The sequence below is a fragment of the Alexandromys fortis genome, unplaced genomic scaffold (genome assembly GCF_014885135.2).
Source record: "Alexandromys fortis isolate MF-2015 unplaced genomic scaffold, M_Fortis_MF-2015_v1.1 scaffold_7, whole genome shotgun sequence".
Lineage (NCBI taxonomy): Eukaryota > Metazoa > Chordata > Mammalia > Rodentia > Cricetidae > Alexandromys > Alexandromys fortis.
In genome coordinates, this window is record NW_026067920.1 from 20,758,682 (window position 1) to 20,779,957 (window position 21,276).

General features: G+C 47.5%; 1 protein-coding gene across 2 annotated transcripts in view; it reads right to left on the reverse strand.

Moving 5' to 3' along the window:
* Cep68 (centrosomal protein 68) overlaps positions 1–20,704 on the reverse strand; it is a 32,868-nt gene extending 12,164 nt beyond the window's left edge. Inside the window, exons 1-4 of one of the 2 annotated variants that reach the window (XM_050140861.1) lie at positions 20,587–20,704; positions 5,586–5,943; positions 3,835–4,029; positions 1,570–1,692 (exon numbers count right to left, since the gene is read on the reverse strand). In XM_050140861.1, coding sequence (XP_049996818.1) covers positions 1,570–1,692; positions 3,835–4,029; positions 5,586–5,900 — 633 coding nt within the window. In that variant the 5' untranslated portion in view covers positions 5,901–5,943; positions 20,587–20,704. Of the gene's footprint in view, positions 1–1,569; positions 1,693–2,523; positions 4,030–5,585; positions 5,944–20,586 lie in introns of both variants that reach the window. The other variant, XM_050140860.1, reaches the window with a different exon arrangement.
* Positions 20,705–21,276: the final 572 nt, after the last annotated feature.

A 21,276-nucleotide genomic window follows, 5' to 3' on the forward strand; every position in this document is an offset into this window, starting at 1 on the left:
GGGGACAGGTACAGGAGAGGAAGAGTGATGATTAAAATGTAAGCACCCATAAGTCCGAGAACTCAGTCTCGGTCTAAGCAAGAGCCAAGAGAGCCCATTCATAAGTCCTGTCCCATTCTGAGGAAGGCGTCAGTAGAATCATCTCACTGAAAAGCTGTGTTCATACAAGGGGTCTAAGCTTGACTAATATGCAGGAATAAGTCCTGGCTTAGAGCTTAGCTGTCTACAATGCAAGATGGTTGCATCTGCCTACTCTTAAGTTGAGTCACAGGAGGGGCTTATGAGGGTCAAATGCAGAGTGGAGTAAGTCTACTTTCACTTGTTCAGCCAGGCCAGGAAAGGCTACTGGGATGTCAGAGAGCAATTTCCTCTCCCTGGGACTCCCCAGGTACTGTCCAGGCACAGACACACTGTGTTTGAACAGAGAGAACCTTCAGGTTCAGCCTTCAGCTCTTTCCTTAAGTTTTTCTCTATCTCTACACTGTATCTAAGAGCATCCCTGCCATGGTGGGACAGCTGGCTAGCCCAGGCTAGATTTAGTAGACTGCAAAGACAGAAAACAAAGGCCCTCCACTCCAGACATGCAGTTCCCAGGATGCTGAGTCAGAGCTTGGAACTAAATCTCACCGTCTTCTGCTGATTCAGTGTTAGGGTATATGATCTGATATGGGTTCCCCATTCCCTGCCAGACTAGCAGCAGGTCTGGGCTACAAACACCATCACCATGTGGTCAAAGTCAGCCAAGCCACCCAAGGTTAGCAGTTACAGGAATTACTGTCCATTTCAATATACTTTTAATCTAGTATCACTAGCTAAAATTCATTGGTGTGAAATAATAGACCTTAATAACAAACAGGCGTAAAATAAAATCCATAAAACTGGTGTCAGATTTTGGGTTAAATTTGGCTTAAATCTGTCCTATCACACTTCTATGCCTGGATTCAGTATTTTCAACTCAGCTCCATAAACACCAATACAGTCCAGAATCGTGGTGATGTTGATGTGTTCTATGTCTGCAGTGCCCCGTGTGGCAGCCACCACATAGCTGTGGTGCACACCTGACTTAACTGAATTGTCATTCAATTCCCAGGCCTAAGGATCCAATCTTGAGACATCTGCCAAAGTACCGTGCAAATCCCCTCGAAAACATTTCTGATTTGAGACAAATATCATTTTCCTCTATCTGGTCTGGAAGTTCAGTCATATTTTATAGTTTTTAAAATTTGGAATTTAAAAAAGGTATCTTGAGGGGCTGGAGAGGTGGCTCAGAGGTTAAGAGCACTGACTGCTCTTCCAGAGGTCCTGAGTTCAATTCCTAGCAACCACATGGTGGCTTACAACCACCTATATGGAGCTCTGTTGCCCTCTTTTGGCCTGCAGGCAGGATACTGTATAAATAAATAAATCTTTTTTTTTTTTTTTTTTAAAAAAAAAGGTGTCTTGATTAGATATATTCAGATAAAATAGTCAGCTGAGCTACAAGATTCCAGTTGAGATTTTATTTTGTAAGAAGTGATTTAACCACCAGTTTCATGGGTGAGCAAGCCAGGAGCCAGGACCACACATTACCCGGTAAAGCTGCAGAGAAGACTTGAGACCCGTCAGAGTGGAACTGGGTGGAGCACTGAGGTCAGCAACATCTGTGACATTATACAACCAGCAGATGAGCTCTTCCAGCTGATAACAAAATGTCTGTGGAGATAAGAACACGTAGCTGGAGAGAGCTCAGCGAGGAAGTCTGCATACCATGCTCAGGGCCCAGTACCACAGACAAAGTTCACATGGTGCATCTGAGTGAGCTGCTGTTGTCCTTGTCCAAAGGCTACAAACGGCAGCATGTTAGGATACAGATGTCCTTGTAGAGTTCTCTCTCCCAGGTCATTTGTCTTCACCTCTACCCCATGACTTCAGACTTCCCCCATACTTGGCTGTGTCTCCCCTCATCCAGCAATGACACCAACACTAACAGGCTCAGAACACAGTCCTGAAGGTGAGAATGGAACTGTGGAGGAACAGCGCGAGCCCAGAAGAACAAGCGTGCCAACCACTAAACTTTCTATTCAAAACAGCTGTTACAGCCGGGCGGTGGTGGCGCACGCCTTTAATCCCACTTTAATCCCAGCACTCGGGAGGCAGAGGCAGGCGGATCTCTGTGAGTTCGAGACCAGCCTGGTCTACAAGAGCTCGTTCCAGGACAGGAACCAAAACCACAGAGAAACCCTGTCTCGAAAAAACAAAAACAAAACAAAACAACAACAACAAAAAAAAAAAACCCCAGCTGTTACATGATGATTAGAACTACCTGACCCAAAAGAAAAACTGCGTATCAGCTTCATATCACCGAGGCACACAGAATACTGGTGCTTCATGTTACCTAATTTCTCTGTCACTTTCTTGCAACCACTAAAGGAGAACAATACCTCTATTTTGGGGGTATGTGTGTTGGAGGTGCTGAGACATGCTGTTGGTGGGCTGGGGAAATAACACTTATTCCAGAAGCTTCTCCTTGCTGAGCATCTTTACCTGCACACATTGCACCAGTGACGCTTTCCCCTGCCCCGTGTTCCTGGGAAGCCTCTCTCCAGCAGCTGGCTCTGAGAACGACCACCTGTCCGACGCAGCTTGCATGGAGGAGTGAGTTTTCATCAGTCCATAAGAGACCCCAAGGGCCTGGCTGCTCATCATATTACTTTTGTCTGAGGAGTCTTTGGGATGGATAGAGTCCACAAAGCAGGGGTTCTGGACCATAGGCCCTTGGAAGGTAGCACCAGAAGGATGCTGCCTTTGGCTGGAGTCCAATGTGGGGGAAGCTGACCCATCACTGTCTGAGACTTCCAGTGAACTGTGATCCTCAGCAGCCCCAGGGGGTAAGTTCACAAGGGTGGGAATGGCACCTAAGTAGGACATCAGACTAGAAGCCTGAGTCAGCCTCGTGGGCAAGGCAAGGTACTCATCCTCACTTTCCATCTCCTCTTCTGATGTCCACCCAGGCTTCACATAGGCAGGATGCCCAACATTCCGGCAGGCTCTCTTTTCCCTCTCTAGTCTAGAAAAGGGCGGGCCCCTCTCCTTTGTCCTTAGCTGGGGAGAACCCACACTGAGATTCTTGCCTATAGGTGAATAGTTCTTTGTGTCCCTTGGGGCTGCCTCTCTGTTCTCACAAGAAGTATCCTTGGTACCTGAGGCTCTAGGGGTTGATGCAAGCTGCTTCCAAGATGCCAGGCTTATGCCATCCTGTTTCTGGGATACTCCCAAGGGCCAACGCTTAAGGCATGGCTCCCTGGCTCCAGAAAATGGCAGGGCAGGTACTTCTGCTGACAAGCAATTGTGTGAGATGTTAGTGGGTGACTTGAGAGTACTTGCTGCGGAGGCAGAGAAACTGTCCAGATCTACACCTGAGTCCTGCATGACAGGGTCAGCCAGTACATGACTCTCAAGTTGCTTTGGGAGCTGAAGCCCAGGCCTCAGTGGGTAAGTGTAGTAAAGCAGATCTTCATACTCTTTATTTGGGTTCCAGAGCGGGGAATCGCGGTTAGGAGAGGGAGGTAGAGAATTTGGCAGCACACAGGCCCAGTACTCTGCCTGAAAGGAGAGCTGTCTCTTACCCAGGCTAGTAGCATTACCCCGAGGGACCCCAGGCTGTGGTGACCACAGGGACTGAGGCTCTGACCCCACCACAGAGGGGGCTCCGTGGGGTACAATAAACTCCTGTGAGGAGATCTTGGCAAAGGAGCTACTTTGAGGCTCTGCCTTCTCCTGGTGATCCTGGAGACTGTTGACTATGGAAGAGGCAGAGATGCTTCTGCTAGAGAGCTGAGGAGCACCTGGGCTCACCGTGGTCTTCCATTGTGATAGCAGAGGGAAACATGAGACGTGAGGTTGCTGGCTGAGGCCCAGAACTTGAGGTGACTCAACTGGGGACTGGTTGTCTTCACTGTCAGCATCATGTTCTGAGCACACAGTTATAGTTCCAAGGACTTTAACCCTCTGATACAGGTCCTGGGAGGCAGGAAGTTTGTTTTCCTCCATCTACAAAAAGGGGAAAAAGCAAAAGCTGAGGTAAAAATAAGCAAAGTTTTTTTTTTTTTTAAAGACCAGTTAAGGTTGAAGGAGGAGTATGGGGGATATCAATGAAAACAAAGTAGTTCTAAGGATCCTATGGTAAAACCTATTACTTAATATACTTATCTAAGAAGACAAAACAAAGAAACAAACAAAAATGGAAAGAAAGAAAGAAAGAAAGAAAGAAAGAAAGATAGATAGATAGATAGATAGATAGATAGATAGATGGATACATAGATTTGCTTGTGTGCCCAGAGGAGTATTCAGGCAAGATTTCAAGGCTGCTGCTGTTAGTGGTTAGTACCAATACTCATCCTACCTTGGGAACTCTCCGGCAACTGATCCTGAACCCATCTTTTCGGAAGTTAAGTCACTTACTTTGTGAGAGCAGAATCCAAGACAGTTTTGCATGCAGAAGCTGGAAATCAATGCTTCTCCTCCTCTGATGGGTCCCCATCAAGTGAACAAGCCCTCCATCAATCACCACCTCTGACAGGAGATTCAGCAGGCTCCACCAGGGTGCACTCTTACCAAATCAGTCCCTCTGTTTCTTTACTCTGGACTTTTAATCTCAGGGAGTAACTTACCCCAGAGGAAGACAATAACTAACACAAGGATTTCAGAACCAGACTGAACTCCTATTTGTACCACCTTCCAGAAGTACGAGACCTACCCTCCCTACCCTGGGGAATGGACATAGCACCAGCACTGCCTCCCTAAGGAGGCATTGAGAAAGCACCAAGAGCCCCTCATTAGCAGCCTAAGAACAGAAACCACAGCCTCTTTTAAGAAACACCCACTTCTGGGCTTGCTGATTTGCTTCTTGACCCAACAAACATGATTTACAGGTGCCAGAGCCCCATGTTAACCCTTGCTATCAACAAGTGCTGTTCTCTCCCAGTCATGCGCAGGGCTCCAAGGAGAGAGAGACCAAGTAGCAGCCAGACACAATGCACAAATCAAAGCTGTCCCTGGACCTCGGTAGATTGAACATGACGTTGCCAGAGCCAGGAGGAGCAGATCACTGATCATTCTCCTACTACAAGGACTTAAAAGATTCAGAGACTTGCCTTTGGCCTTAGAACATGGCTCTCATATAATATCCAGTCCTGGAGACCAGAGGCACTGCTGCCCGCTAAAGGAGCTTCAGGGTTTTGACAAGTCCCAAGAGGATTTAATCTGGGAACCCTCAGCCCCCTACCAAGTCCCCTAGAAGCTTTCAGATTACCAAATCAGAAGCAGGATGAGGGTCCCTCATTAAGAGACCCCTGATCCTAGTCCACTGGTCAGCAGGGTCCTGATGAACCTCAAACTGTCCTTAAGAAGTCCCCAGTGACTCTGAACAGGAGACAGCACAGAACCCCCTGCTGACTTCAAGGCCCAGCTCTCCAAGTGAACCTGTGAAACAGGATCCCATGACTCCCACCTTGCAGTGGTGGGCAGGAAGTAACTGTCAAGAAAATGCGGTGCACACACCTAAGGATGCCCTGGCTCAGTTCTAGCTTCAACTCCTCAGTACTTACGTGGCTTCCCGCAGAGTGAAGGTCTCCAGTCCCCTTGCTGGCAGAAGGAAGTGGGCCTCTGAGGGTAGGTTTAGACCTGTCTGCTACTGGTTCTCCACTGGCAACGTGGGCCTGTGACAAGAAAACTCCAGAGATACAGTCAGGGCCAGCCTCAGCCCTCCACAGCGGCCCTCTCTCAACTTCCAGATGCAGGGGTTGCTGTGGCTTGAGTCCTGGGGGCAGCAGCTCCTGTTCCCCAGAGTTCCACCTGCCACAGGATGGGACCTTCGTGTTGACAGATGCGTCTGTCTCTGCCACATCTTCACCTAGAGCCATTGAGTCTTCCCTAAATTGGGTTTCCCTTGAAGCCTTCAGGAACCTACAAAGCAAGGGAAGCAGAGAGAAAAATAATTTCCTTCATGTGTCCTGAAAAAACCTTGACTTTAAGTAAAGACAGACTTACTTAAGTAAGGAACAGTGACCACTTCCTTGGGGGAGTATCAAGGTCTGATTACCAAGCTCACCCAGGTGAAATGAGATGGGCTTGAGCACAAGGCCTTGCTTCAGTGTGCAGCACAGATGTAATTTCAGAGACAGGACGTGGGCCCTGCATATGTTGCCTCTTTACCCAACCTCACTAAGGTGTCCTGCTGGTCTTTGCCATGCACACCCTCCCCTCAAGTGGTTCTCTTATATTAATGGCTTGTCAGTCAGCAACTTGAGTCTTGTCCCTTCTACCCTGGAGGAGACCAGGTACGCCTGGGTTTCCACTGGGCTCAGGAGGATGCATCTAACTATTCTTGGTGGGAGGAGACTGTGGGAACAGGAACCACACCCAGACTGTGGACCAGGTGAGGCTTTTGATCCAATGATGACCAATGACCAGAAACAGATCAATGTTGAAATAGGAGCGGCGGGGCTGTGTCCCCAGCAACCCGGCCGCCTGCTAGCTCATGCCCGAAATAACAACACACAAACTGTATTCACTTAAACACTGCTTAACCCATTTCTATCTAGCCTCTTCTAGGCTAATTCTCACATATTAATTTAGCCCATTTCTAATCATCTGTGTAAGCACCCCAAGGTGCGCTTACCAGGAAGATTCTAGCCTAAGTCCATCCTGGGTCGGAGGAGCTTCATTGCGTGCATCTGCCCGGGAGAGCGGAGCATGCCTCTCTGGATATTATGGGCCTGAAGGCAGAGTGTATCTCGGACTCAGCCCTGGGGCCCGAGTCACAAACTAAGAAAATGACACCCGGGAGCATGCTGTGTTAGCTAGCAGGCTACGCACTTGAGTCGGAGGCAAAATAGCCCGACGTTGGACGACAAAATGTACAGATGCAGACAGATTGTCAAAATATAGACAGCTTTAATGGAGGAATAGACTTACAGAACCACCGTTACCCCGGAGACCAGGAAAGCAGAAGCGAGCGCTGGGAGCACTCTCGCCAAATTTATAGGCAAACTTTAGCCTGAGGCAAACACGCCCCCTAAGGGGTGGGACTTATCCCTACAGATCAACACCCGTTCTCAGGCTGTCTTGGTATAAGCTGATCCTGGCAGCCTCAGGAAGCCATGGAAAGCCGGGTAATAACAAGTTCATGAGAGAAAGAAGGAGAGCACCCCAGGCAGAGTCATGGTGAGGGGGCAGCTGGGGAAAGAAAGGGAAGAACCAGCTGCATCTACAGAAGACCTAAGACGACAAGCTGGCATCAGCAGGCTTGGGCACTGGTGGGATTATGGGCAGAAGTCTGACCTGAAAGGACATGGAAGTGGGGACAGGTGGACAGGGAGCCACCTGCGGAGCACCAGGACCAACCTCAAGACTCAAACCTGGACAGGAACAGCCTTATTTCCCCCAAAGACTTGAGGCAAAGTGTGAAAAAGGAAGTTGTGGTGGCAGCATAGGAAGCTGCCAAGTGGGGTAGAGTGGCCGCATCAGGCTCGTCCTGCTTGGTTTCAATATCAGGAAATGCAACCCAGGTGGAATATGACATTTCTACTCCTCCCTAACCCGGCACATGGGGCTCCGGGCCATTCTGAGGTGACTTCAGAGAAAAGCGTGGACTGTAAACGCAGTCAGCTCGCTCTTCTAAACACCAGCTTCTTCACGGGTTTATCGGGCTCTGACCTGTTTTCCTTTTCTGGTAGAAAATGCACCTAACCTTTCATATAGCAAGGAAAGTATCGCCTGGCGATGGTTGTGCACACCTTTAATCCCAGCACTTAGGAGGCAGAGGCAGATGGATCTCTGTGAGTTCGAGGTCAGCCTGGTCTAGACAGTTCCAGGACAGGCTCCAAAGCTACACAGAGAAACCCTGACCAAAAAAAAAAAACAAAAAAAAAACAAAAAAAAACAAAACGAACAAACAAAAAGCAAGCCAAGTATTTACCACTGAAAAGTCCTACAAACACAGGCAAGCAATGCTGTTAGTTTTCGTGTATGACTCCTATCACATGATACATATACAAACACAAATATCCCCACACAGACGCCTTTGTTATCAAAGTGCTGAACAGGGCAGCTGCTGGTATATCCTGGATCAAAGAGCAGTCCTCCTGTTAGAGAAATCCATTCTCTTTAACCACGATGGGCACACGAGGCAGTGAAAAGGGGAGACCTGCCTCAGCAGTCAGATCCACTAAATCACCTCTGACTATTAATGGGGTGACAGGTAAAGCCAGATTGTCCTCATAGCCCAGCCCTAGAGTCTTGTGCAAGCTGTGGAGTCAGGTTCAGAGCTGTGTGACTCCAGACCCAAGCGCTTGATGAACCAAACAGGGATCAAGTGAGAAAACAACCAGAAGGCACCCAGAGCAGCTGCGGGTAGAGAATGGCGTGCAGAGTGTTCAAGTTCAGACGAGGATTTCCATGGAGCCACATCCTCCCCTTGTGGCTCTTTGAAAAATCGCACATATTATTATTTTTGTGTACGTGCATGTGTATCTGTGTGTGTGTGCACAAGTGTGGGCCCACCGAAGTCAGAAGACATCAGCTCTCCTGGAGTTGGAGTTAAAGGCTGCTTGACAAGGGTACTGGGGATAGAACTTGGGTCCTCTGAATATCAGCAAGCACTAACTGCTAAATCATCTCTCCAGCTCCTGCATCAGTTTTTTTTTTGTTTGTTTGTTTGTTTGTTTGTTTTTCAAGACAGGGTTTCTCTGTGGTTTTGGAGCCTGTCCTGGAACTAGCTCTTGTAGACCAGGCTGGTCTCGAACTCACAGAGATCCGCCTGCCTCTGCCTCCCGAGTGCTGGGATTAAAGGTGTGCACCACCACTGCCCGGCTCAGGTTTGGTAACTACAGTTGACCCTATCAGCTGGAAAATTTAGGATGAAGACAACCTACCTATCACTTCTGACTGTTACTTCTTCCCCATTTCTAGAACCTATCAAGGGTCACAGCTCCCTTATGCCCCTAACAAGAATGGTGTTAAGACTTGGTCCTGCAGTGAAATAAAGCTGAGTAAGGCAAGAATCAAATATCTTAAAAAAAAAAAAAAGTATTTCTGCATGTATGGATGTGTGCAGATGCATATGCCATGCCATACATGGAGGTCAGAGGACAATTTGTCAGAGTCTGGTCTCTCCTTCTGCCATGTGGGCTTCCAGGGATCAAACTCAGGCTATCAGACTTGGCAACAAATGCCTTTCTTTACCGGATGAGCCATCTCAGTGGCCCCACTTTGTTTCAAGGACAAGTTTTTAAAATTTCTGTCTTGCCTGGAAGTCATTATTCACAAAGGGTTTCAAACTTCCTCTAGGGAGGGCAGCATGGAGAGCTATGAGAGCTCTCAAAGGCTACTGAGGAGACTGCAAGAGGTGGAATCCTAAAGTGGGTTATGCAGCTGTGGGGTCTGATTGAGAATGGCCCTCACAGAGGGATCTGAATGCTTGCCTCCTAGCTGGTGTAACCATTTGGGAAAGATTAGGAGGTGTGGCCTTGGTAAGGAGGAAGAATGTCACTGGATACCTCTAGTATCCATGCCAAGTCCAGTCACACTCTTTTCCTGGCTCCAATGTCTGGTTCAGATGTAAGCTCTCAGCTACTGCTCCAGTGCCATGTTTGCCTGCCTGCTACATGATTCCCACCATGATAGTCACGGATGCACCTTCTGGAACAGTAAGTAAGCCATCAATTAAATGTGTTCTTTTATAAGCTGCCTTGGTCATAGTGTCTCTTCATAGCAATGGAACAGGAACTAAGACAGCAGGTAAAGTCTGGCATTCGGAGCAGAGTTCAAGACCAAACCACATGGTGGGAAGAAAGGAACTGTAAACTGCCCTCTGGCCTCCGCGCACCACCATGGCATGCGAGTGTCCACACCCACGTCAGCAGTGCTGTCTCATCTTCAAGAGAACCCAAGTCCTATTCCCAGTACCCATGTCAAGCAGCTCACAACTACCTGCAACTCCAGCTCCAGATCTGATTTCTTCTGGGATCTATGGGTCCATACATGTACATGCGCATGCTCTCACACGCAGACACATATACATGCATACAAATAATAATACGTGCGATTTTCCAAAGAGCCACAAGGGGAGGATGTGGCTCCATGGAAATCCTCGTCTGAACTTGAACACTCTGCACGCCATTCTCCACCCGCAGCTGCTCTGGGTGCCTTCTGGTTGTTTTCTCACTTGATCCATGTTTGGTTCATCAAGCGCTTGGGTCTGGAGTCACACAGCTCTGAACCTGACTCCACAGCGTGCACAAGACTCTAGGGTTAGGATGTGAGAGTGATCTGGCTGCAGAAAATTAATGTTTAAGTTTTTCTTTTTAAAAAGGCCTGATGTTCAAGATTTTCACTGAAACAACACTTTATAGGTGGTTACTGTCCCAGTTTGCACACTCAAATTCTTTACAACCTCATTTATTAGTCTGCCTGATAAACCATGCTCTCTCCTGCCTTAGTCACTTGTCTTGTTGCTGGGACAAAATGTCAAAAGCGGCCTAGAAGGTTGGGTTTATTTTGGCTCAGAGGTGAAGAGTGCGGTCTGTCCCAGTGGGGCAGCTGTGCAGGAGAAACCTGGGCTGCTGTTAGACTGCACCCGCAGCAGGGAGCAGAAAAGAGGAGCAACAGCATTCCTGTTCCCTTCCTGCTCATCCATCTGGGACTTAGCCATAGTTAAGGGGGCACCCCACCTCAATTAGCCTTATCTAATAATCCTAATAATCCGTATAGGCACACCCAGAAGACTGTTTTCTACATGATTCCATATCCTATCAGGTTGACAACAGTAACCATCCTAACTCACACACACTTAACTGTTCACAGCCATCTCATTATACAAAATACATTCAGTCCAACACACAATTCCAACAGTTTTTAACCGTGCACCTGCTAGGGCCAGAGGGATGGCTCTGGGCTGAAGAGCACTGACTGCCCTCTTTTATTTGTTGTTTTTTGTTTGTTTGTTTTTTGTTTTCAAGACTGGGTTTCTCTGTAGCTTTGGAGCCTATCCTGGAACTTGCTGGTCTGTAGACCAGGCTGGCCTCGAACTCACAGAGATCTGCCTGCCTCTGCCTCCCGGGTGCTGGGATTAAAGGCGTGCACCACTTCTCTTAAAGAGGACCCAGGTTCGATTCCCAGCATCTACATGATGGCTCACAATCATCTTTAACTCCAGTCCCAGGGATCTGATTATCTTTTCCGGCCTCCACAGGCATCATGCATGCATGTGGTATACAGACATACATGAAGGCAAAACATTCGTGTGTGTGTGTGTGTGTGTATGTGTGTGTATAACTGCTGATTCTCTTCTGAAACTCCAGCAAATCACCTGTGAGCTTCTGTACAACTAAAATCGACGTTCTATACTTCCAGTATACAATGATAATATACATTCCCATTCCCAAAGGAAAGAATTGGGGGGACAGCAAAGAATACGATCAAACAAAGACCATACATAGCAGGGCAAACACCAACTCTTGAAGCTAGCTTCATGGGAGCTGGCATCTGGAGCCCATTATGGAATATTTCGGGTTCCAAAGGCTTGAGTAGCCCTGCCCCTCCAGATGCCTGCACAGCCTCTCTTGAGTAGGATCCAGTCCACACAAGCAGCTTTCCTCTGCAGGGGTACCATGATCTCCACCACTGCCAGCATAGAAAATAAACAGTGAACTCTGCCCCTTTTTCTGAGAAAGTCCTGTACAACACACAACTGCCAACCGAGGGGCTATCCATGCTTCAACATCTTCCAGAGCCTTCTAAAATTCACCACTAAACCCCTCAATTAGTCTCTGGAACCTGTAGAGGTCACAGGATCTGCCAGATAGCATTAGGAGTGACCCAGTGGCTTTCTCTTGTCCCACAGTAAAACTATATTCAGCACCATGTATATGCTAACATTAGGGGACACCTGATCTTTCCTGTATCTGCTGTGTCACCCTCAAGCAAGCTTGTTCCAGCTGTTTGGCTTCTTCCCACTCATTCCTGTTTAGAGCAAATAGGAGAGGCCTGGCAAGTGGGAGACGGGCGCTGTTTCACTTCTGTCTAACTTATTCAAATAGATGAATAATTCACCAAGAACAATTCTCTGAACAAAAAAAAAAAAAGCAAAGAAAAAGAAAAAAAATCCTGCAATGGTTCTTCAAATCACAATTCCCTTGGAAACAATTACATTTATCCAAAGTGTCAGCAGTTCTGCTCTGACAAGTGCTACCCCTGCACCCATGGGCCCTGACAGCCACCTGTGCTGGCACAGATGCCCCTTTCAGTCTGGGGCCTCCGTGAAATCTCACAAGACACACAGGTACAGAGAGAAATACCACAAATATCAGTGCAGATCGTGTTTAACGAGCAAGAGAGAAAAACAGGGCAGCAGGGCATGTGGCTTCGAGGTTTCTGAGAGAATCAAAGCAGAGGCCAAGCTAGGCAAGATGGCAGCATGAAAGGGTAAATCTGGGATGACAAGAGAGAGGATAGGCTTGAGATGGCCCTGAGGCTGGCTGGCTGCATGCAGGGTGGATACCAGGAAAACTGTGGCCATAGATTTAAAAAAATGAAGAGGCAGGTAGGTGACCAGTTGTTAAAAGCAGCTGCTATTCCACCCACTTACTCCCTGGCTACAGGTCCTAAAACTCCCAAGCCTCTAGCTTGGCTAAAATACCCTTGGAGTAGGTGACCTGGAGCTCTGAAGATAAAATCAAAGCATGGATTAAGATGTCTCCTGTGGCTTGTCAGTGATCACATCATCCTCTCCAGGACTCTGGGGCATCAGTGTATCTACCCCTTCTTCCTTCTGGGATTTACATTTCTCTGAAAGAGGACAGAATGGAAGAGTTTCCAGGGCCCTAGAGGAACATGTGGGTCTCTACAGATCACTGTGTGGGGAGCCCAGTGTTTGTCCTCACTTTCTAAGACACTTACTTGCCTGTTGGCTGGCAGGCTAGAATTACCCAAGTCTCACAGCAGAGTCAATGTCCTATCAGAAGTCTGCACTGGCTTTGGAGACATGAAACTGCCAATCTGTAATGAGCTTGGCTGAATTCTGGACTACCTACACAACAATGCTGAGGGCTGACCACCTCATCAACAGGTTCAAGTTCTGCCCCTGGAGCAGAGCAAAAAAACTGCTTCTACTGTTAGCTGAAGCGGTTCCCACAGGCTCCGGGGTTGTGGTTTATAGGACCTGCTCCTACTCCACCAGGCTTAGGTAATCACAGCACTAAGTAAAAGACCAGCAAAGGGGGCAAAGCAAGCTGATTCAACTGGTAAAGGCTTGAAGACTTGAGTTCAATCCCCAGGACTCAAATGGAGGAAGGAGAGAAATGCTCTCACAAACTGTTCTCTTACCACCATAGGCAAGTGTGCCAACTCTGACCCCCACACAAAATAAATGGCTGACTTGATGGCGATTCCTGGGGAGAGCTAGAGTGAGGAATGGCTATGAGCAACATATGTTGAATATGCATATAAATTTTCCTTTTTAAAATTTATTTTAGAAGTTTTACTTTTGTTTTATGAGTGTTTTTGCCTCAATGTATGTCTGTGCATCACATGTAAGCAGGACCTACAGAAGCCAGAAGAGGGTTGGAGCCCCTGGGGGTGGAGCTGCAGACAGTTGTGAGATACCATGTGGGTGTTAGGAAATGAACCTGGGTCCTTTAGGAGAGCAGCTAGTGCATGTTACTGCTAAGCCATCTCTCCAGTCCCTATATGAAATTTTCAAAATATTAAAAAATTTAAAAAGCTTCAAGCTTGTCCTCTCCTGTGGGTGCTGCCCTGACACAGGGGCAGGCAGTGGTGGCTCAGGGCCTCGTGCATACTTCGAGTCTCTTCATGCAGCAATGGAAGGGCCTGGGCAACATACACGGAAAGCTGCAGGGTGAGACGGCAGAGGGAGGTGACTATGACGTGCCATCACTATAGAAGCACGCATTTGCAGGACTGAAGCTTGGAATAGTTTACATGCCCTACTCCTGCCAGGCGAGGAGACCCCAGAGCTGGAAACTGATGTGGGTGGGTGACAAGCTGCCAGTGTCGTGGGGCTGTGGCTGTTAAAAACCTACTGAGGCCTTTATCTTCCTCTAGGCCTACTAGACAAGATCTGGGGCATGCACGAACTGACTCAACACTCCCAGAAGGGTCCTGACCCAGGTGACCAGGGCTCCAACAGGACACTGATGCTCCAGCAATCTCACTGTAGGAGCAATAGTGGGCCGGGCCTAAACACAAGCAGGGCTTCCCATGTCTCTTCACTTGACCACTTAGTTTTTCTTTTTAAAAAAGTTATTAAAGGGATAGGGCTTTTATTTTCATATTAATTCAGTGACATTACCGCCCCACCCCCACTTTGCTTTTCAAGACAGGGTCTTACTTATGTAGGCTAAGATGGCCTGGAACTCACTATGTAGATCAGGTTAGCTTTGAACTAGAGATCTACCTGCTTCTGCCTACTAGGATTAAAGCATGCACTCTCTAATAAATCTAAGAAATGACTTTGAAGCAGAAAAAAAAATTCTCAAATGATACTATTAAGACTGGCACTCATGGGCTGGAGAAATGGCTCAGCAGTTAAGAGTACTGACTGCTCTTCCAGAGGACCGAGGGTCAATTCCCAGCATCCTTATAGCAGCTCATGATTGTAACTCCAGTTCCAAGGGATCTGACACCCTCATACAGACATGCATGCAGGCAAAACACCAATGCACACAAAATAAAATAAATCTTTAAAAAAAAATGGACCAGGCAGTGGTGGCACATGCCTTTGACCTCAACACTCAGGAGGTAGAAACCAGAGGATCTCTATTAGTTTGAGACCAGCCTGGTCTACAGAGTGAGTTCCAGGACAGGCTCCAAAGCTACAGAGAAACTTTGTCTCGAAAAGCCAAAAAACAAAAACAAAAACAAACAAAACAACAACAACAACAAAAAAAAACCCTCAAGGGCTGGAGAGATGGCTCAGTGGTTGGGAGCATTGCCTGCTCTTCCAAAGGTCCTGAGTTCGGTTCCCGGCAGCCACATGGTGGCTCGCAACCATCTGGGATGGGGTCTGGTGCCCTATTCTGGCTGCAGACATACACACAGACAGAATATTGTATACATAATAAATAAATATTAAAAAAAACCCTCAAACAAAAATGGCACTCACAGTATCAAGCATCCTGTTTGCAGACTCCACAAGAGATTGTCAACAGAAACGCTGTTTCTCCTGAGTGGCAACTACACCCCATTTTTAAATTTGTTTTCATTTTAAGTATATGGGTGTTTTGCTCAAATGTATGTCTCTGTATGTGGTACCCACAGAAGTCAGAAGAAAGCATCAGATCCCTTGGAATTGGAGTTACAGATGGTTGTGAGCCCCCATAGGTGCTCGGAATTTGGGTCCTCTAGAAGTACTGTCAGGACTCTTAATCTCTGAGCCATCTCTTTAGCCCCAATTCCTTTTTAAATTTCTTTTTTTTTAGAGATTATAATATTACATCATTTCCCTGTTTTTCTCTAAACCTTCCCACATACCCTTCCTTGCTCTCTTTCAAATTAATAGCTTCTTTTTTCATTTGTTGTTACTACATACATATATGTAGAAGTATATATGTATATTCCTAGATACATATATAAACTTAGTCTGTATAATACCTCTTTTCACTTTCTAAGTTTTAGCAAAATTGTTTTTGTCTTTTACATTCCTCTTTGTGTGGGGTGTGGTGGTGGCACATGCATTTAACCCTAGCAGTTGGGAGGCAGAGGCAGAGGGATCTCTGTAAGTTCAAGGACAGCCATAGCTACGTAGTGAGACCTTGTCTCAAAAACAAAACAAACAAGCAAACAAAAAATTCCTCTTTGCTTTTCACCTAGGAAGCTCAGTGTTAAATAGAAAGTCCCACCTAAAAAACTGTGCAAGACTCCACTCCCTTTCTGTGTTACTTTCCACAGCTATGTGGTTGGATCTTTCTGTCTCAATTGCTTTAATAGAAATCCTGTTACTGGAACGCTGATAAGGAGGTTAAGAGCACTTGCTGCCCTTGGTTGTGAGCTCTGCTGGGAGCTGGTGCTGAATCTGTGTCTTCAAGAACTATGATGCAGTGCCCTTAACCTCTGAGCCATCTCTTTAGCCCTGATCCCATTAAGAAAAAAAATTGAGATTATAATATTACCTCATTTCTCCTTTTCTGAGAACTGGGTTCAGTTCCCAGCACCTACATGGTGACTCACAACCATCCAGTTGTGAACCGGAACCAGTTCCAGGAGATCCAATGCCCTCTCCTGGCCTCCATGGGCACTTGGCATATACTCAGCAAACTTACAAACATGAAGAAATAAAATCTTCTAAATAGAATCTTGTTACAGGGGTTGGAGAAGTGGCTCAGCTGTTAAGAGAATTTGCTGCTCTTGCAAGAGGACCTGGGTTTGGTTTCCAGCGCCCACTTTGGGCATCTCACAGTGACTTGCAATTCCAGTTCCAGAAAATCTGACACCCTTGTCTGACCTTGGTGGGCACCTGTATTCACATAATATTCATACAGACAAGCAGACACACACATTAAGAAAAAAGTCTTAATCTAAAAAAAAATATTAGAAGGCCAGAGAAATAGTTCAGCAAGTAAATAGCTGAAAACAAGCCTAGCCACCAGACACTGGACCCTGGAATGCACACAGAAGCAGGACATGGTGGTGCGTATCATTCTAGCACTTCTGTGACAATGGAAAGAACAGACAGGAGAGGCCCTGGGAGCCTATGGGTAAGTATGGGTAAGCCTGGGGTAGGTATGCATCAGAGCAGCCAACCAGAGAAAGCCAAGGGGAAGGTGAGAAGCAACATCCCAGGGTGTCCTCTGACCTCCACATGAACACTATGGCATGCACACACATTGAACACAAACACAAATAAATACATATTTGAATTTTATTTCTTATTTATGTGTCTATATGTGCTCAAATCTGTGTGTGCCTATAAAAGCTAGAAGATCACCTGAGGTAAAAGCGTTGTGAGCCATTTGACACGGGTCCCAGGAACCAAACCCCAAGCACCCCTAACTACCGAGACATCTCTCCAGGCCCTATATATAATCCCTGTACTCAGGAGGCTGATGCAGGAGGGTAGACTTGAAGGCTGGCTTGGCCAATTTGGCCAGGATCTTAGATTTCTCAAATAATTTTTAGGAATAAGACAAAGAACCTAGCTGACCATGGTAAAACAAGTATTTAATCCCAGAACTAGGGAAGCAGAGGCAGACATATCTCTGAGTTTGAAGCCAGGCCAATCTGGTCTACACATTGATTTCCAGGTCAGCCAGGGCTACATCTAGAACCTGTCTTAAAAAATAAATAAAGAACATGGCTCAGTGGTTAAGAGCATTGCCTGCTCTTCCAAAGGTCTTGAATTCGATTCCCAGCAACCACATGGTGGCTCACAACCATCTGTAGTGAGGTCTAGTGCCCTCTTCTGGCCTTCAGGCAGACATATAGACAGAATATTGTATACATAATAATAAAAAAAAAGAACATAAGCCAGGTATGGAGCCACACACATTTTCCCAGAATTCAATAAGCTAAGGCCAGAGAAGTGGCTGAAATTCAAGGTTAGCCTGGGCTACATAGTACCAGACTAGCCAGGGCTAAAAAAATGTCTCACAAAAACAAACCAACAAAAGCAAGATGGCTCAATGGGTAATAGCACCTGCCATGCAGGCCTGAATCCCAGGAACTCACAGTAGGAGGAGCTGACTCTCAAAAGCTGTCTTCTGCCCTCCACACATGCACTGTGGCATATTATCATACACAGACACACAATAAAATAAATTTTTACTATAGCACATGGTAGAACACATGCTTAATATGCACAAGGGGACTGGGTTCGAGCCCCAACAATAACAACAATAAATAATCTATTTACCAGTAATTCTAAAAGTTAAACACAAAAGGAAAATAGTTTATAGAATGAAGCATTGTTCAATCCCAGAACTGTCAAATAAAACCTATCTCCTGCCCAAGTGTGACCTACAGCCACAGTGGCTCATGTTTCTAATTTCGGCATCTAGAGGCTGAGGTAGGAGGACCACTCTGAGTTTGAGGTCAGACTCAGGCTGTAAAAAGAAAAACCAAAACAAAAAGTGTGAAACAGGACCAGGTGTCCACATCACCTCAGAGTTCGTTGGTCTTAAGCCTTCAGAGGCCGGAATCAAGAACCTACATAGCAAGATCTTCAGATCAATTGCTAAACACAGGTCCGTTTCTCAGACACCCCGGGAGGAAGCAGGACGGTTTCAGCTTCCCAAAAAGGATCAACTACAATGGTTCTATGACCACAGACTATATCCTAGCACAGGGCAGCACACAGACCTGTATGTCCTGTGCACGGACACCTGAAAAAGCTCACCCTTGTGGCAGGTTTTTAACAGCTAACTACAGAATGTCAAAGTTGAAAGAGAACCCCCAGAAAGAGTAAGAATAGGATTCAAGATAAATTTTGGAACAGTAAAAGCAGAATTACATACTTGAATTTATTGTTTTGAGCTACAAGTAAGGAAGGAAGAGATAATTTAAAGAGAAACAGGCATGTCAAAGGGAATTACAGCTGGAAGGAAATGCATGTTTCAGTGTTTCCCCTGACATAGAAAACCAAAGTGAGGCAGTACTCCCCGGGGTGATGCCCCACAGCTGTCTGCCTAGCAAACAGAAAGGGTTCTTCCACTTTTCATGCTGCCTGTGAGAAACTCTGAAGACAATACGGCAGTTTCTCCATGAGACAGACTAATATAAGGCAACAAGCTATCCACAACTCAATTTCATATGTTGTTTCTAAATTTTTGTGACTCTCACCCTCAAGACTTTCGTCCTATTAGGCTCTCTATACATTCAGTACTATAATCGACCTTAGCCAGAAGGCAGACAGTGATCTAGCTCAGCCCTTTGCTATTACATGAGGACCAAGAAAGGGACTAAGAGTGAGTGTCGGAAGCTGGGCACTCTGGGACGCTGAGGCAGAAGGATCAACTCTAGACAAACCCAGACAAACCTGGGTTGTATGATTCACCAAACCAGGCAATGATGGTCTATGCTTATAACCCCAGCACTGGGAGGATGCCAAATCAGGCCAGCCTGGGCTACTTAAGAAGACTCGCCTCAAAAATAAATAACACCTCTGTAAAACTTGACCATTTGTTTCCCACTTAATTGATCTCGAATGGATGTTAAGATTTTAGAAGCATAAATCTATACTTTCGGCAGGGTGACACTTTTTTTTTGGGGGGGGGATGGCTATCTTGAGACAGGGTCTCTGTGCTATTAAGCTTTGGCTATCCTGTACTCACTATGTAGACCAGACTGGCCTTAAACTCAGGGATTCACCTGCCTCTGTCTCCCGAGTGCTCTGATAGTCTCTTCAAATATTCTTTTTATATAAGGTATTTTATATCAGTACTTTATAACCCATGGAATTGATGCTATCCACCTTTTCTTTCTTTTTTTTTTTTTTTAGGTTGTGCTGGGGCCTGAATTCCACTTTATAGATGAGGAAACTAGGGCACAGAGAAGTTGACTTATCCAGAATCAGTAGCGTGAAAGGGGTTGAAATCTGATTCTACTCAGAGAGCGCGGTTGTTTCCCTAACCTGTAAAAATAATCCAACAACTTAAAGGCTTTTTAACAGTTCCTGTTTTTTCAACTTTTGGCTTCACTGGCTGCTCTTGTTTTCGTTTGGCTGCCTTCCCTTACAGACCTTGCATCCTGCTAGGGGGCTGGAGTAACCACAATACAGCGCCATGTGTCCAAACGGAGGCCAGTAAAGGCTACTCAGAGAAGGTTATGTTTTTTAGTTGTGGGGGTAGGGAAAAGCTTTTTAAAAGCTCTCCTGACATGAAGCTGACGCTCCACTCTTCCTAAGTGATCGAGAATTGAACCCAGACCGCTGGAGAGAATAAGGTAAGAAGTGACTTGTATTTATTTTAACCAAGCTCAAACCAAAAGTGTCCCAACCGGTCGGAAGGTGTACCACACTATCTCCTTTCGCGTCTCCGACCCCATCAATTCCCAGTGAGATCCACCTTGCTCTGAAACTGGCAGTTTTCCGCTCGTTTTTATTATAAACAACACACTGAATTGAACCTGGTCATTATAAAGAGCTTCTATTAGGTTTGGGGCTTGTGCCCCCGAGCTGCAGAGACTGGTTTACAGGTGACACGGATCTTCGAGATAAATAAAATAAAATAAAAATGAGACGCCTTGCTTTCCTCCTCGGCTGCGTTCACTGTGCCAGGGAAGCAGTGGCCTCCCGACTGCGAGCGCCCGTGACCGGCCGATTCCCCGAGACCAAGGTCGACGCGCGCAACAGCTGCGCGGCTGCCAGATGTGCGGCCCCGCGCGCTCTGCAGGCCGCACCGACACTCCGCTGCCTGCCCCGCCGCTCCCCATCGCAAGATGGAGGCGAAGGCACGAGGCGCCCCCACCCCGGCCAGTCTTTGTGCCCTCCAGGCCGCGGGCCTCGCACAGGGCCCCACGCCGAGCCCCAGACACGCGCGGGCTGCCCCGGTCTCGAGTCTCGGCGTCACGACATTCGCGCTGCTACGGCCTAGTTACCTCAGTTCGAATCGAACCGTCGCACGTCCCGAGCGGCCCGGAGAGCTGGGCCGGGGTCCCAGGCGGCGACTACCTAGCTCCCGCGGGCACCCGCACTCTAGCGGGAAGGAGAACTGAGCGCCCGCCGCGCCCTCCGCCGGCACCGCCCCTCCGCGGAGGACGCCCGAGGCAGCCGCCAATCGGAACCCTCGGCGAGGAGGCGTCACCAATCCGCAGCCCGCTTCTGCTGCGAGAGCCCGCCCCTTAAACGGCCCTAGCCTATGGGAGGCCGGAGCTTCTTTCGCCACCGCCCCGACGCTCGTGCCAGCTGGGTGGCTGGCGGTCCCGCTGCCCACGCCGATGGCTGGGCGCGCGAGCTCTCCTTGGGTCGGCAGCGGGCGGAGGGTGCCATGCGTTCAGTCGTGCGCACGGAAGCAGGGAGGGAGGTCCCAGGCCTCGTGCTCGTCCAGGCCTACGTTCGAGTGGAAACCGCGGGGGCGTGGCCTGTGCGGCGCGTGGGATTCGGGGGGAGAATGACCCCGGTCGGTCGGAGACCCTCAGCCGCAGGGAGAGGCCCAGCCTGCCACACCAGTGGTTGGAGAAGAGCTTCCCCCCAGTCGGCTTCCACGGTGTCCTGCCGGTTCCCCAAATGGTCCGTGGATGTCGGAGCCCAGCTGTGGGCAAGGGCAAGCGGACCTGTGAGATTAGAGA